Here is a 17,296-nt window from a genome sequence, read left to right as displayed (position 1 = left end):
GCCAGCCTGGTCTATAAAGCAAGTCCAAGACAGCCAAGGCTACACAGAGAAACCCTGTCTTGAAAAACCAAAACCAAAACCAAAGCAAAACAAATTTTGACAACATACTATAGTAAATGTTATGACTGGTTTCTTTTCTGTTTTGTTTTTCAAGACACAATTTCTCTGTGTAGTCTTGGACGTCCCGAACTCTCTCTCTCTCTCTCTCTCTCTCTCTCTCTAGATCAGGCTGGCTGTCAACTTGCAGAGATCCACCTGCTTCTGCTTCTGCTTCCTGAGTGCTGGCATTAAAGCTGTGCACCACCACCACCTGTTCATGACTGGTTTCTTTTTCTTCTACAAACATCTTTTTAAAATTTGACGTGCACATGTCGCCGTGTCTCCATGTGTCTGTGTAAGTGTGTGTCTCTGTCAATGTGGGTGCAGATGCCATATAGAGGCCAGAAATGGCATTGGGACAGCCTAGAGACAGAGTTAAAAGGAGGTTGTAAGCCACCTGACATGGGTACTGTCTTACAGACATGGGTCTGTAAGAGCAGCAAGCGCTCTTAACCTCTCTCCAGGCCTCGGGCATCTTATTTCACTGTGTGTGCCCTCCATGTGATGGCATAAGAGGACAGTGTCTATGGGATGATTGGGAGAGAAGGGCATGGTGGGCACTGTGTGGTAGCCTTGGGCAGCTGTGAAAGGGCAGCTTTTGAAGACAAGCATGCAGTGAGGTTGGTCTGAAACCCGAGGCTACCACTGACTGATGGATGGTGGCCTGTGCAGCACGCAGAGCTTCTCCAGTGATGGATTCCCGCCCGCAACAGAGTTCTACAGATGCTTCTCAGACACAGGGAAACTTATCATTCATCGTGTTCTGGTGGAGGGTAAGAAGGCATAGTGACTAGGAAACAGCTGGAAAATCTTTATGTAACTAAACATGCAATCATCGTTATATGAGCCAGAAATTGGACATTTGGGTGCTTATCTCAGAGAAGTGAAAATGAGCACACACACGCATGCATGCATGCCTGTACACAAATGTTCATGGAAACCTCAATTGTAATAGGCAAAGACTGAAAACAAAACAAATGTGCTCTGAGGTGGGGAATGACCTGAAGAATACAACTCCATAGTGGCAGAAAACAGTACAAGTAGCTTGGGTGTATTGCCAAGAGCATTCTGCCCACTGGGGGAAAAAAAAAAAAAAAAAAAAAAAAAGACAGTTCTAAAAGATAACACACCATCTGACCCTGTTTCTATAATATTCTTGAAAGGATAAAACTGTAGAATATTATCAGTTGCCAGAGTTCTGGGTGGTGGACAGAAGTGGGCATGGCTATACAGGACAGAAAGAAGAACCTGGCTGTGGAAAGACTGCGATCTAAACCAGCTTGATATCTAGACGGTAAAATTTGGCAAGTTGTCACCCTTGAAGTGCTCTCTTTGTATTTTTTAAAACTATACATAAATTTACTGTTATCTTAAAAAGCTAAAAAATAAATAAATAAATTAAGAGCCAACAAGATGGCTCAGTAAGTAAAGGCACTTGCTGACAAGTTTGATGACCTGAGTTTGGTCTCCAGGACCCACATGGCAGGACTCCCATAAATTGACCTTGGCCTCTACATACATGTCATGACACGTGCATGCCTCCACACAGACAGATATAGACAGATGCGCTAAATAAATAAAATGTATGTAAAATAACATTACAGACTTTGTAGGAAAATACAGACTTCTGACTTTTTTTTTTTTTTTTTAACAAATAGGAAAACCCTGCTGTACTGGACCCACTTCTGCTTAGGACCCCAATTAGCTGGAGTGATGGCGGCTGCCTCCATCAGGCCAGACCCACCTGTCTGCCCCAGTCTTTATCTCTCCCTACTGTCTCATACCCACAGTTATTGCTTCTTGCCTGTCCCCTCAAACTCCTGGAGTTTGCCACTTTTTTTTTTTCTTTTCACATTGGCATTGTCCTGCCTAAGACTGTTGGGAAGAAGGAAGTGAGAAAACAAGCCTTGGATTTATTTTTAAAATAAAAATAAATGTACAAGTGGGTTCACGTGTGTGCAGGGCTCTCAGTCCTGGATGTCACCCCTCAGGCACCATCCAGCTTGTTCTTTGGCACAGGGTCTCTCACCGAAACTCAAAGTTTCCTACTGAACGCGGCTGGCTAGCCAGTGAGCTCCAGGAATCCTCCACCTCCCTGGGGCTGGGACTGAAAGTGCAAACCACGGCACCTAGCTTTATATGTGTGTTCTCAGGACTGAACTCAGGCCCACATACTTGATCCACATACTTCATCAACTGAAGTGTTCTCCAGCCTGTGGCTGCTTTTGAAATCCAACTTCTTCAATCAAAAGGCCCATACCGTTCCTTCACTGTGTGAGACGATGGCAGAGTGTCTCTGACTTTGTTCACTGGGGCATTAAAAGCTAATCTCCTCAAACTTAAAATGAATAATGGCAAACTATGGCTCTGTATTATTAACCCAGACTTACACACTAAAACAGTTAAAAGTCCATTCTTCAACTGTGGAAACCTTGTCTGACTCTAAAAACAACTATTTGCATTAAATCAGCTCTGGATTCATACATTTGCAAACCATTTTAATCTCTGCCCGATCTATGAAAGTTGCTGAGTAGATACAAACTGGAGAAAACGCGCTCACTTCCCATTATGTCAAAGGCACAGGATAAAAAGTGGTGTTGTGACTTGTAAAGTGGGGCTAGCTGTATACTAAGGGAATTCTGAAAACGTAATGAAGAAATAGCCCCACGGGTGAAAACACGCCGCGTGGATCCAGGTGGAAGCTGTGTCTTCCCTTGCCTCTCGCAGGACAGAGAGGAGATGTTGGGGACAGTACAGTCATTTCGACAAAGATCTGTGCAGCAGGAGGTGGGAGAGGGAAGCTTCCTGAACCCACCTGGTGGTCCGAGGTGCTGTTCTCGTTGCCCATGGTGACTCAGGGTGCCCCGGTCCCTCAGAATGGTGTCAGAGTGACTGGAAAAAACGAAAGGGCATAAACATCTGGAAAAGTGGAAGGAGAGCTGAGGTTTTTCTCTTCTGCTCATCTCCCCAAACTCAGCGCCAGACGATGGCAAATGTTTATCTCTTCAGCCACATCATGGAAAATCACTTTAGAAGGGTTTTCTTTTGCAACATGCCACCCAGACTTCTTTCCCAATACGGGCTGGTGTTTTCACTCCCCGCCCAGCGCTGGCTGCAGATTCTGAAAGGCAAGTTTGTTCCTGAGTCTGAGTTAGTGCTGGCACGCACACATATGCACATACACAAAGAGTGACAAAAAGCCGCCCCCCACCCCTCCGCACCAAATGCCAAGAAGCCTGGGGAACACTGCTCCCAGGAGGATTTTCTGTTTCCAATTGTACACAGTTTGGAAACTCGTTGCGGCTGCTTTCTTTCTGTTGGTGACAGCACAGCCTGCTGTCAAACATTAGGAGGCGTGAAATCTACTCCTCTCCAAGAACATGGTGTTTGTAGCTCTTCCCTCTGAGCACTTGTCTCATCTATTCAGCTTCACTTCTGTGTATGTTTTTATGAAAGCAGAGCCGGCTCCTTGCTGAGGGAGATAGGGATCTGGGGGCCAGGCTAGGAATAAACACTCATATGAAGCTGCCCAAGACAAACAGAATGTGCTGTGGGGCCTTCAGTGACAGTATTAATGATCCTCATAGCTAAAATGTGCCCTGCACAGTTGTCAGAGAGGCACCGTCCCTTGCCAGACATCACTCACTAAATTTCAGGGACCAAGATGGCACCCTTACTTTTTTTTTTTCTTCATGGAGAAACCAAGCCACAGAGACTTTGAAAAATCAGATGCTCCTTAAAGCTGATGCCTCAGGGAACCCCAGCCTCATGCAGTGGGGAGGACCAGGATCCAAGCCCTAAAACTCATGTGAAAAGGCAGCTGGGGTTGCACGCATCTGTAATCCCAGAATTCATACAGCAAAGTGGGAGGGAAAGGCAGAAGAATGGCAGGAAGGTTACAGGCCAGCTAGACTGAAGTAGGTAGTCCAGAAACAAGAGAGACCTTGTTAGCCTTGATTAACAGTAGTAGGTGGTGAGACGGATTCCTGAAAGTTGTCCTCTGACCTCTGTAAGTGAGCTATGGCAGGAGTAAGACACTTCAGGCATGTGTGTGTGCTTGCACACATACAGAAATAACAACTAACTTTAAACACAAAAATTAAAACGATCCTTTTGGTTCACTTAGTCATTCGGTCAACATTGTGGGGTGACCAGTACATGCTATGCATACTGAACCACCACCGATCAAGAAAATACAAGTGTTATGAGCAGGACCAAATAAAATGTGTCTGGGCACTAGAGGCTGTGGCTCAGTGAGAGAGCCCTTGGTTCAATCCCTAGGACTGATAAAATACCTCAAAACCGATGAAAAGGTAATAATGACACACCCTTGTGCCCAAATCTCTTGTTCCTAACTTTCAAATCAAGAGAACATAGCTCATCAGTGATTTCCAATAATTTACTTTGAATATTCACTGCACATATATATCATGCTAAGCTATAGAATAAAAAAAAGTCATTTATTTAAAACTGATCAGTTTAATTTTTTTGTTCATTTTGAAGATAATTCCTCATAAGTAAATAAGGCTGCTAGAACCATTATTACTTAAACAGTTATTAACTTCCTTGTAGGAACCAGGCTAAAACATATAACATGAAATTTCATATGGTCCATTGTAATATTAAATTCTTCCTTTTTAGCTTTTTTGAGACAGGTATTTCTACATAGTCCTGGCTGTCCTGGAGCTCACTCTGTAGAACAGGCTGACCTTGAACTTGCTGGGATTAAAGGTATGCACCACAATGTCCAGGTAGAGCAGTGTTAATTTTTTAATACTCATTTACTAAATAGCTTTAATAATTTTATTAAAAACCATAAAAACTAAAAATTTTCTCAAAGTTACCTCAAACTCACTGTGTTGCTAAGGATGGCCCAATCTTCCTGTCTCCACCTCCTAAGTGCTGAGTTAGCTTTTAAAGAGACAAAAGCAAATGGCAAAACTCCCTCTGCCACAGTATGACCGAGACACACAGAATCGTACTGGAACCCTTCCCTGGGAACTTCAGGACAGGTACGCTTCAGCCCCCAGGCCAAAAAAGCAGGTGCCCCTACCTGTTTCCACTTACCTGCAGGGACTGTCTGCACTCTGAAGGCTTCAGCTCACAGAAAGTTTGCTTTACAACAACTGAGCTTTCCCCTTATCTACTCAAAGACTGTGAGGTTTAAGCCAGTTGGACAAACAGCTGTTCTCCACCCAGAGAACACAACCCAGCTGGCTTCATACCTGGGCTGTGCCTGCCCTTACCCAAGCCTTCCTGCCTGGGAATCTGCACCTCCCAGCTGCACACGCTTGGGGCCTTTATACTGAGCATTCTCGCTGTGGTGACATCAGCACAGGCTCCTTTCAGGACAGGCTTAACACTGCCCCTGCCCTCTGATTGGTCACACCTAGCACTGCTTGCTTTTGTGCACGAGATCAGGGAACAGAGCTTTTTCTAGAAAGAAGTCACGTGCTCACAGACCTTCTTGTGTGCACCTGGGGGAAATTCCACTGCAGATAGTATGGAAAGACAAAGAAAACTCGTGGAAACCAGATGACTCGGCAGTCTGGCTCCCGTTGGTGTGTGCAGAATGAACTTACCCAGGCGTGGTTTGAGTTTCAACCAGTGAAGTCATAAAAAGTACTTGCATGACTGGATTTGCTGATAGGCAGGCTGCCTGCCCACTGGGGTGGAGGCCTGCAGACCTGAGAGAATCACAGGCACCCAGCCAAACATTCTCCTGCCCGTGCCGCTGTCTCCTATGCCCACAATCCCTTCACTTTTTCCTCCTCAGTAAATGAAGGCACCTGCAGAGGGCCCTGACCCCGTGCCTAGACAGAACCACTCAGGGAAACAAGTCGGGCATTTTGTCCAGGGATCCCTGGATACCAGGGAGGAAACTGCATGCTCCCTGGAGGTGTTTAAGGCCCCCCCATACACTGAAAGCTGATTGCAAAAGAGCTCACTACCCTACTTTGCGTTTGAATAGCGCAGAATTGTGTAGGTGTGGGCAGATGACCAGATAACCACAATGCTTTCTAGCTGCACAACGAAATATTATTCAGCCATAAAAAGAAAGCAAGCATTGGTTCGTGTCACAACTCTGATAAGCGTCAAAAGCATCGAGGAGGCACAATAGGACCACAGCGTGTGAGTCCACTTACACAGAATTCCCAGAACTGACAAATCCATAGGGACAGAAAGCACACTTGTGGCTTCCAGGAGCTAGGGGAAGCGTATCAGCTGAACAGGTGCAGGGGGTTATTTTGGTCTGATAATAGTGTTCTAGAATTAGAGGAACAGCATAGACCGTGTGTGCCCGGAATGTCACTGAATCACTCATCTAAATTTTAATACCTAAATTTATATTATCTGAATCTCATAATTGTTTTCTTGATTTTTTTGAGATCTGTAGTGCAGGGTGGCTATGTAGCTCAGGTTGTCTTTGAACTCCTGACTCTTCTGCCTCCAGCTCCCAAGCACTAGGATCAAAGGTGTCCACTGTCAATGCTTGCCTACAATTTTTCTTAAAGTTGTGTTTCACATCTTAGGGTTCTGTGTAATGTAGAGTTTGGGGAAGGGAGAATTCTAGCAGTGAGGGGAAAGGCTTGAAGGCCATTTCTTTTGTGTTTATCAACACCAAAGGTCAAGGTTCAGAGGAATGAGGAACAAGAATTCTCATCTCTGCACCTTTTAAACCATATGGCGATTTTTCTAGGGTAGAGAAAAACCCTGTTAATAGGTCTTGGATGAGCAGTTGCGGATGGATGAAGAGACGAAGAGGCTTAAAGCGGAACACTGAGAGGGGGAAGCCGCTCCTGAGGGAAGGGGAGAAACACAACACCAGCCAACCCTGAGGTATGCAGAGCTCTGGATGTGGGGCATGCACGGTGGCCAGTTTTCAGTTCCGTGCGTTTCCATGACATCCCTTCCTTTCACTGACAGCTCAGTGTACAGCACAGACAACAGGTGTGAGTGTTCGAGATTTTTCCAAGGGTTGGTAGGTTGAAGGCCCAGAACCAGGAAGGGGCAGCCCTGAGCAGGGAACTTTGGCTGCTTCAGGGAATGCCGTGGATTTAGCTGTACACAACAGTGAGTCACCCGCTCAGTATTGGTACGTTGGTGCGCCCTTCTCTGCCTTGAAGACACCTGTCCTCTTCCTATGCCTTCCCATGGTCATCTCGCAGGTACTGCTTTTGAAAATGCAGTTGAGCGGTAGATTAAGGCCCACTAGTGTGACTTCATTTTGGCTCTTCCTTCAGGGCCCTGTCTCCAAATACAACCGTACCCCCCAACACTGGGCCTTATGAGCTCAAAATATGAATTCTGGGAGGATACAAACAAAATTTGGAATCCACCAAAGGAAGAAATTTAGAGCTAGAAGACAATTGGAATAAACAAAGCCACAGGATTATAAGAAGCCTTAGGGAAGGCAAAGACACCGCAGGGCTCAGCGTGGGACAGATTAGGCGTGTGCCCCTTGAGCTTTCCGAGTCCTCTAAACACACAGTCCAACTGCTTGGGAATGCTAGGGTATAAAGTGCCAGGTGTTTGACTGGTGAGTACAGAGGGCTTGGCCTGGAACAGAGACACTTTGAGAAAGAAAGAGGAGGGTTTGTGGGGAAGAGCAGGACTGGGTAATTACCTGTCTGGGCCATCTTGATCCTGATGCTAAAAGGATTAAAGGGACAGAGAAGAGGCTGGGGAGGACAAGGCAGACATGCAAGCCCCTCCTCCCAGGCACTTTTCCCAAAAGCATGCTGTAGGCAATTGCTCTTAAGAAACAAGCACCAGCTCTGAATCTGGACCTTCTAACAGGCTGCACCCAGGGCCTCAACACAGTGTTCTAGTTTCTTTTCTGTTGCTTTCTCGAAGGGCAGTCCAGGCAGGAAGGAAGTCAGAGGTCAAGGGCAGAGAAAGAATAAACAAAGTGCACATGGTTCCTTGCTGCTGTCTTCTCAGTTCCTCCCGACCCACAGTGTTCAGAACCCACTGTCTAGGGAAAGGTGCTGACGACATCCAGGGTGTTTCTTCCCACGTCAGTTAAACATCAAAGCAATCCTACACAGACATGCCAATAGGCCAGGCTGGTGGAGATAACTCCTCATTTCCCGGTGATTCGAAGCTGTGTCCAGCAGACAGTTAAAAGGAGTCAGCACACACAAGAATGGGCTGCCCACGTGAAGACTCAGGTCTACAGACCAAAAATTTTAGGTTGGACACAAAGAAGGCATCCTCTTGCTTCAGTTTGCCTGAGAGCTAAAATCCCCAGGTACTTCAGGTCCAGAGGCTTCTGTCATCATGAGTGTCAGTGAAGCGAGCTGACTCTTCTTGAGTAGTCGTTACTTGCTGGGGGCTCGCCATGGTCCTGGTTCTGTGCTTGGGTCACATTCAACCTGTATAGCAGACCTATGTGGTCAGGACCATTACTGCTCTCCAGTGGAGTCAGAATGTGATCAAAGGGCAGGTTGCCTACCTGCAGGTGGGACTAGAATTCCAGGCAGGACTTTTTGATCCTCCCCTATGACCCTTCTCAGGGCGTGAGCAAGGAAGGTATTTTCTCAGTGTGTCTCAATCAAACATAAGATAGTTCCCACAGGGGTCTATGACTCATACCAAGACAGAATTTACTGACATGCTGTCTCTCAGGGGAAAAAAAAAACAAAAACAACCAAAACCAAAACAAACAAATGCACGCTAATATTACCTAACCTCACAGGCTGGCACGTACAAGGTTGTTTCCATAAAGCCGAGTGTCCATCGTTGGCATGGAATAAGGAAGCTGGTTGTCAAGCAGGTCAGGACATTCAAGTTGGCTAGAGCTGCAGTTGTTCGTTCCCCTTGGACATAATAATGTGGCTACTCTGTTTGAAGAGGGCCGTGAGTGGGACATCAGGTATTGGGCATCAGCACTGGCGTCAGCTCCTGAGAAGTCCATGTTGATCCTCTATGGCCCTAGAGTGCAGACAGCTGGCACGTTCAGACAAGAGAATCTTGTGGAGGAAAATGGGCCACACTCACTGATGCTGAGGACTTTCAGGCTACACGAGCCCAAATCCATGACTTAAGGTCATGCCAAGAATAAGCCTGATTAGACATTTACTTTTGGTATCTTAGTGATGGCTGCCTTTGCTGCCGTCACTTCCCTTGGACATGGCCAATGATCGTCGATGGCACCTGCCCTGGCCACCATCAGGCACCCAGGGCTGCCACTGCCACTGTGGAAGAAAGCAGATGAATGTGTAGACCATGCTGGTTACATTTCTTACTGTGATAAAGTACACAGCAGGAACAACTTATGTGAAAGAAGGCTCTCTTTGCTGTGGCTCGAAGCTTCAAGGCAGGCAACCAGTGGCTGTCATTTGCAGGGTGGTTCTGTCCCAAACTCTGTAGCAACAAGAGCTTGAGGCAGCTTGCCCATGCCTTGGTGGAGCAGAAGCAGACATCAGACCTACAGCAAAGGGCAACCTACTTTCTTCAGTATGGTCCAATCACTAGAAGGTTCCACATCCCCCTGTCCCCGACCAAAACAGTGCCAGTATCAGTGTTCAAATGCATGAACTTTTGGGGGACATTTAGCACTTAAACTATAACATGGACTTTTCAGCTGCACCCAGGAGCTGGGGCTGCATCTCTTGTGATTGATGAGGGGGCAGGGTACTGAAACAGCTGAGCACCAGAGCATCCAGCGTGCCCTGACCCTTCTCCACTGGCAGTATTTCAAGGGGGCTCAGCCTCAGCATGATTTACCACTGCATACATGAATCATGGCAGATTGGCTTCTTCCTTGCATGCTGGCTTCCTCTAACCCAGACATGGTACAGACTGGCCAACCCTCCACTCGGACCAATAACTAAGGGCATGTGGATGAGGGCTTGCCCACTCATCTTTTGGGATGCACTATGAAGGCAGTAGGTTTGATTATCAAGGAGCCTCTAGGGCCAGAGTCCTTCAGTATGAATACCAATTCAACTACTCACTTGGTGTGTGAACTCTGGCAACGTTAACTTCTCCCTGCTCAGTTTTGTTTCTATATGGGCATCAACTAATACCTACCTAACCTGGCTATGGTGAGCTCTCTCCTATAGAGCTATTAAAGAAATCAGACATTTAATGAATTGGAGACTGATTATTAAACAATGAGTCTTTTTGGAATCTCTAGGCAAATCCTTTTATAAAATGAAGCGTTTGGTTTTTCTCCCCCCCCCCCCAACAGTAAAATTACGAATTTTAGAGATTGGATATGTTCAGGGTGGTATGGCTGTAGACAGAGTGTGAATTTTAGATCCAACTAATTAGTCACACTAGAAGCAGGTCACATCTTCGAGAAAGCACAGCTAACTAACACATGCACTGGCAGAGAAAAATGTTTGACATGAAATAGTTTAGGCCTGATGAGAAGAAAGCAAAAACTTTCCACCAGGCCATGTATACTGAAATAGTTGCTGGGCTAGTGACTCGGGCCAGTCTTTCTGTATGGCTACTCCTGGACATAGCTCACATAGCTATAGATCCATTTTTCCGCCTTCTGACCTACCAAGATGTGAACAAGCCACGAACATGCTTCCACCGCCATGTTTTACCGTTATGATAAGCCAATATCCCTGATGCCAAAATAAATTCTCTCGGCGGCTTCTGTCAAGTATTCTGCCTCAGTGATGACAAACAGAACTTATACAGGAACCAAAGGTACAATTTTGGACATGAGGTATAGAATACAACACCTGTGCAGGGGCCTCACATGGGTAGGTCAGGTGGAGAACGCCACTGCAGCCCCGACTGTACGTCCAGGCTGTGCAGGACTGGGAAGAGCAGAACTGGAGAACAGAGAGGAAGCTACATGGGAGCAACTCCATCCATGATAGGACAGTGGCCCTGGGAGGGCACTGTGTGTAACCTGCTGGACTTTGCGGATATGTCAGTGAATCAATTACATTTGTCTATTTTAAAATCTTCTCTTCTTCCTTGGTGTGCTCAAAATGTGTGTTTCAAACATTTGATGAGTTCTAGGGTTTCTCCTCCTACAGATGGGAATGCTGGGAAAATATGAAGGCCATCTTCTCCACTACTTCCTTCCATCTGTGAAGAATGGAGCCCTGGGAGGTGTCAATGATCTATCTCCCCCAGCATCTCTCTGCACGGAGGGGCGGGGCCAGGGCCAGCCTCACAATAGGTTTGTTCCAGGCAGTCTTAGCTGGCTCAGGCCTCAAGCCTGCAGTGTTTCTCTTGGACAGGAGCAGAGGCGAGTTCAGATGAGAGGTTCGTATCCTGCCTGCTATGGCCTCTGGCCATCAGGCCCCTGGCACTGGCAGAAAGTGGAGCCCAGATTACATTACTTACCATGGGAAGATCAGGGTATTCTCCAGCTGCTTGGTTAGTCCAGTTGACCACACAAGGCTGTGGGTCCCCCAGACCTGCCAGCCCTCTTCCTGGGTAGCTGGGAGCCTCAGCTCCTCTCTCCTGGGACAGTTCAGTCGCTCTGACACACTACCTTGCACAGCTAAGCACAGAGCTACTTATAGCTCCGTTATCATGTTCCTGCTTTAATACAAACAAACAGCTGTCGCCTGGGAAAGAGATTTATGAAGAGACACTGCCTGGATTTTACTCTGGCAAGGGACCTTCATAAGCACCAAGGGCCTTCTTGTTCCCTGAGTTTTGAGTAAGGTGACAGCTCTTCCCTCACACTCTCCCTTGGGCATCTTGTATTTTCCCCTTCCTCCATCTCCCAGGCCACTGAAACATTTGGGGATCCAAAGTTCATTCCCACAAAACACTAGGGCTTGGAGAATTTCGGGCCCCTGCTCCCAGGGCCTCATGAATGTACACAAGGTACCTATCAAAAAGCTACGCTCCCAGTATAAACAAACATAAAAAGCATATAAAAATTAAATTAGGATTTTGAGATAGCCTTAAAAAAAAGTAGCAATAACATGACAAGATTTCCCCACACCCACAAAAGAATGTGTTACAACTGCAGTGAACACCAAGTTGTCTCCCAGATTTGTTTACAAACATATCCCTTATTCTCTGTAGCTTGCCTCTGTCTGGGATGTTGATGAGGGTACAAGGATGGAGCCTAGGCCTGCCTTTGGTCAGATCAAGCAAGAAGATGTTTGAAACAAGGGAATTGTGAACAGAGGATAGAGTTGAGGCAAGTTCCAGCGGACAGTGCTAGAAGTGGGTGGGGACTGAGTGGGTGCACTAACTGGGACAGCGAGCAGGCCAAGGCTGGTGAACAGGGACACAGGGTACTTGATGAGATGGGGAGAAAGGCTGTGGCCAAACTAAGGACAGAATCCAATTTGGGAGGCAGAGCATGTGGGGGGCTCTGCCCCTGCACCCCTGTGCCGCAGCTTAATGGGGAGACAGAGAGTGCTATCAGAGTGTTTGAGGTAGGTCTTGATGGCCCAGCCCATCAGCTATCAATCGGTTCTTTGGAGATGGGGGCCCAGGTGCTTTTGGTACTGTTTGGATATTGCTAGCAGCGGGAAAAATCACTGCCTCCTGATGAAGTAGACATTCTAGTTGGAGAATCCCACCAGGATTCCTGCAAGTACTGACCCAGAGCTCTCTGAACCATGATGACGTCACTGGGCACAGGCTGGGCAGCAGTCAGTGGTGAAGCCTGAAGACTAATGAGAACAATCTCATTGAATTTATGCACCACCATCCTAATGAGGTTATAGACCCAACTTAAATTTGCCTTGTTCTGGGATTACACTGAGCCAGCATGTTTCTCTGTCTCTTTGACTGATTAGCGGTGGTTGAAAGCTAGCCAGCCTGTAGTTAACCACAGACATACAAGGGGTGCCAACAGAAACCATGAGACCCACCCAGAAAAGCGGCTTGCCCAACTAAAAGTGTTAACACAGAGAATAAAAGCTAAAGAAGTCTTTCTTGTCTTAGACCACCAAGCTTTGCGGTACTGTAGCACTCATTTTTAACTCTATTTTTTTTGGGGGGGATGTTTAGGCCTCTACCTCCCTTTCAACCTCCCAACCCTATGTAGGAGAGAGAAGGTTAGTGGGGAGAGGGGGCACAGACCCTTTTACTTCCCCTGGCCGTTCTTTTTTGAGGGTTATAGCAATCTCTGTCAACAGCAGACAAGGCAAGCATTCTCCTCTAAGCAGCTGCACCCCAAAGCATTTCTCTCTGTCTGCTCCAAACCACCACAGCATCCATCTCTGGTCTCTCCAAACTACCACCTGATCCACTCCACCACTGCACACCACACCTTTCTGGGCTCCCATATTTATATCCTCAGCCCCTTTCCATGCCACAGGAGGCAGGCCATTATCAGCTGTCAAAGGCCATGCCCCACAGGAGACAATTATTAGCTGCAGACAAACTAAAGCCTAACTAAAACCCCACACTTGTAATTAAAACAAAAGCATATTTATATGATATAACTGAGTTTACAAAGAAACCAAAACCTCCATTACAGGGTAGTTTGTTCTGTACCATATGGTAGCCAATCAGATTTCACCACAGGTCCCATTAACTCCTTTTCACAGCAACCTGTACCCAGCCCTGCTTGGCCCTGGGAAGATCTGTGCATCTGACCACAAAGAACGCTGTGGAAAGGAGGTCTGAGTGATGGGTCCCTCAGTTCAGATAATCACTGACAAGCATGGCTCTTGCCTGGTGGCCACTGTTGTCAGTCTGCACCAGACTCAGATCTCTGGGGATGAGGCTCTGAGGAATCTGTCTTGGAATAATAAATGTGATATTAGCTATGCAGAGCCCTTGGGCCCTGAATGAAAACATGAGCTTGCATCTAGATTTGCGGCAGAGAGGGCCTCCGCTCCTGCTACACAGATATGTGATGACATGTTCAAAGATGTGGTTCTCTTATTCACAATTTCCACACATCCTTTTCTGCAGATGAGATTAGCAGAAACCACACTGCTTATGAAAACAAGCTGTAGTGACCCCACAAAACATTCAGACATCAGTTTGAATCCAAAAGCTGAACTGTGCTGTCACATTTGGGAATCAAATGCAGTATCAATATAATTGGGAACTGTGGGCTAAGGGGAGGGTTGAGGCAGAACCGAGTAAGCGTGGAATTCGGTTCCAAGGCAAACCACATGATAGGGATCATAAGTGGGGGAGGGGTGCCACGAGTGCCAATTACAGCAGAGCCAATGGTATCGGCAGTAACAAGACATCTGTCAGGGTGCAACTGAGAAACTGAAGACATCTGCCCTCCACATGACATTGTGGGACTTTGTAAAGACCATTATTAGACTTTACGGTTATTATTTAAATAGAAAGTAGCCTTTTATTTTTAAAGGATTTATTTTCATTATGTTTTAAATTACTGTATGTCTGTAGGTGGGATGTGCACATGACTGTGGGTGTCTTTAGAGGCCAAAGGAGTCAGGTCCCACCCCCTGGAGCTGGAGTTGTGAGCTGCCCAACTTTGGTGCTAGGATCAGCAGTTAAGAATGCTTGTTGCTCTCTTAAAGGTCTCACGTTCAATTTCCAGCACCCACATAGCTACTCACAATCATCTCTAACTCCAGTTCCAGGAGACCTGACACACTTGTCTGGTGTCTGCAGGCACCAGGCACACGACTAGGACATAGACATATGCGCAGACAAAACACCCATACACATGGAAAAATATAAAAAAATCAACTAGAACTCTAATTATTCTATAATCTGAAAGGTTAATGACTGAGAAGCCCCCAAAGGAGAGCTGACTTGACCAATAACACCTGCAGGAGCTCCTGATCAGGAGATCCACACTCTAAAACTGCTGGTATCTGCCACTTCCTGGCTGCGGAGGAGCTAACCTACACATGGACTCTTTTATCCCCAAACGTCCCCCTTTTCCATCTTATAAAACCCCAAGACCCCCCCATCCCACATCATGTGTCCACAGTCTCCATTGTGCAGAGGGACTGTGGCCCTTCAGTTATGATTAAAGAACGACTCTGTCTCAGGAGACACCTGCCTGATTTCTTTTATTCCCACATCACTCCATCAATCCCAAGTTGACATGATCTGTGTATGATCTTAACATGATCTAAGCATGAAGTCAACAGGGATTTTGGTTTAAGTATTGTTTCACTCAAGTATCACTTCCCTGGGGTGGGGGCAACGCAGAACATTTGCCTGTTTTTGTATTAGCTTTTCAGGTAGATGGAAATAATAGAAGCACTCTCGCTCCCTGCCTCCAAAACTCTTTCCCTGTGTGATGAAAAGCAACGAGGACAGTATACTCACAAAACAAGCCTCTGTCTTCAGGGAATGAAAAGAGAATGGTAAGCGTCTTCAAAACAACTGTGAATAGAAACTGTGTAGTCAGAAAACCCTAGCACCATCTGTTTAGCAGAAGTTTTGGCTTCTGCTCTCCTACAAATGTTTATAGGCGACAGACTGACTTACCTCCCAAGAAAATTGTCAAAAAGCAGAAGCAGGTAATAAGAGGGTCCAGGTCAAACTAGAGTTCATATCAGATCCTTTAAAATACCCAGAGGAGGATTAAAAGGGAGAGGTTTCATAACCTAGGGACTCAAAGGGACAGGTGGAAATCAAAGGAAGTCCTCCAAATGCATGGTCTCTGAGGAAGAAAAAAGTAGAAATAACAGAAGCACCCCATGTGCTTAAGAAAGGTAGAAAATTTAGATTTCCCCCAAGAAGAAGAAAACAACAAAACCCAACCAACCAAACAACAACAACAACTACACAGAATCAGAGACCTGGGAAGGTTTTTTGGTACCTGATCAGAAAGAACATGGCCTCTGGTGGATTCAGAGCCAGGACCGACAACCAGGAATCCTGAGAAAGCCCAGCCTGGCAAAGATACACTAAACCACCAACAAGAGTTGGTGAATGAAAAGGAAGTCAGGAGACAATTCTTCACAAACATCAGTCAAAACAAAAAAAATCTATACACACTAAAATCAGCCATGAAGTAGGAAGACACCATAAGATAGCACTCTCACCAGAATGAAACATTCTCAAACATGTGAATATATGTAAAGTACCTTGGATAAGAAACTTAACAGTGTAAACAGAAATGAACAAAGCTATACTAGGAAGAGAGCTCACTTCTGATTTAAAAGTCAAAGATCAAAAAACTTAAACTGTAACAGAACAAGGCTTGGAAATAATTGAGAGAGAAGAAAGAAAGAAAGGAAGGAACGATGACCAGGCAGAATCGAAAGATTATTGATTAAACGCAGGCAAGAAATAGAGAAAAGGACAAAGATACTCTGGAAATAAATAGATCGCAAAACACTCAAGGAGAAGTAAGTTCAAATACAAATTTAATAAAGGCCATTGAAGAACATGAGGAAATGAAGAGCATCAAGGATTATATATATATTCCTATATCCACAAAGCAGGTAACAGTTGAGCCAGTTTCTATGACAGTCGGGGGTTAGAGGGACAGGCCATGAAGGAACACTGCTTACTGGTTTGCATCCCAAGGTTAGGTCACAAAGTGGGCCCAGAAGGGCAGTGCTGATGGCCGTATTTTAGGGCAATGGCTTCACCAAAGCTGAACTTTGACAGGAAACAGAAACCTAACACATATCTCTAGAGCCCTTAAAGGCTGGCTGAATGCTCCTAACTGCAACTGTCAGCATTTCATCTGTCTGAAGAAGTCCCCACACTAAATGCCTGGCTGTGCCAGTTCTCAAGCAGCCTCCCTCTGCCATATGCCCTTATAAAACCCAACAAGCTTTCGTAACTGTGTCCTGTCTAAGCCAGCCCGGCAGGCTTTCCTGTTGTTTGTTTTTAAATAAACTGCTTTGTATCCAAGGAGTGACTTTGTCAGGTGTCTTCTTGCTGAACCTACTCACATTTGGTGCTGAAACCTGGGACGCCTGGGTCCCCCTTTGGGACCTCAGTCCCTTCTTTAACTTAGCCAAAACTGCCAAGTTGGCCCTCCTGTGATATGTATCATTTGCCTCTGCTGGCCTCTGTCACCCACTAGTTCTCCTCACTTGCTCTAGTAAGTAACTTCTCAGAACTGCATGTTCTCTCTATCATCCTCAGTGGAGCCTGCTACAAAAGTTGTGCTGGTAAGCCGGACAGCCTCCTTATGCCCACCCTATCACATGGCAGAGGGACACGCCTCCATTGATTCTGGGAATCTCTCTAACCAGTCTTGATCCTTCCCTCCGGGATGCTCTATCTTGTGGTACTTACCCGTTTCCTCCCCGTGCCTCCATCCCTAAGCCACTGGACTTCTCCC

General features: G+C 46.1%; 1 protein-coding gene across 1 annotated transcript in view; it reads right to left on the bottom strand.

The window, feature by feature from the left end:
- Tacc2 (transforming acidic coiled-coil containing protein 2) overlaps nt 1–2,952 on the bottom strand; it is a 177,681-nt gene extending 174,729 nt beyond the window's left edge. The window contains exon 1 of the mRNA XM_055608977.1: nt 2,915–2,952. Coding sequence (XP_055464952.1) covers nt 2,915–2,947 — 33 coding nt within the window. The 5' untranslated portion in view covers nt 2,948–2,952. The remainder of the gene's footprint in view (nt 1–2,914) is intronic.
- Between the last annotated feature and the right edge of the window lie 14,344 nt (nt 2,953–17,296).

Source organism: Psammomys obesus, unplaced genomic scaffold (assembly GCF_907164565.1).
Source record: "Psammomys obesus unplaced genomic scaffold, mPsaObe1.curated_primary_1811, whole genome shotgun sequence".
Taxonomy (NCBI): domain Eukaryota; kingdom Metazoa; phylum Chordata; class Mammalia; order Rodentia; family Muridae; genus Psammomys; species Psammomys obesus.
The sequence above is the reverse complement of the archived record's forward strand: the minus strand, read 5'-3'. Positions and strand labels throughout refer to the sequence as shown.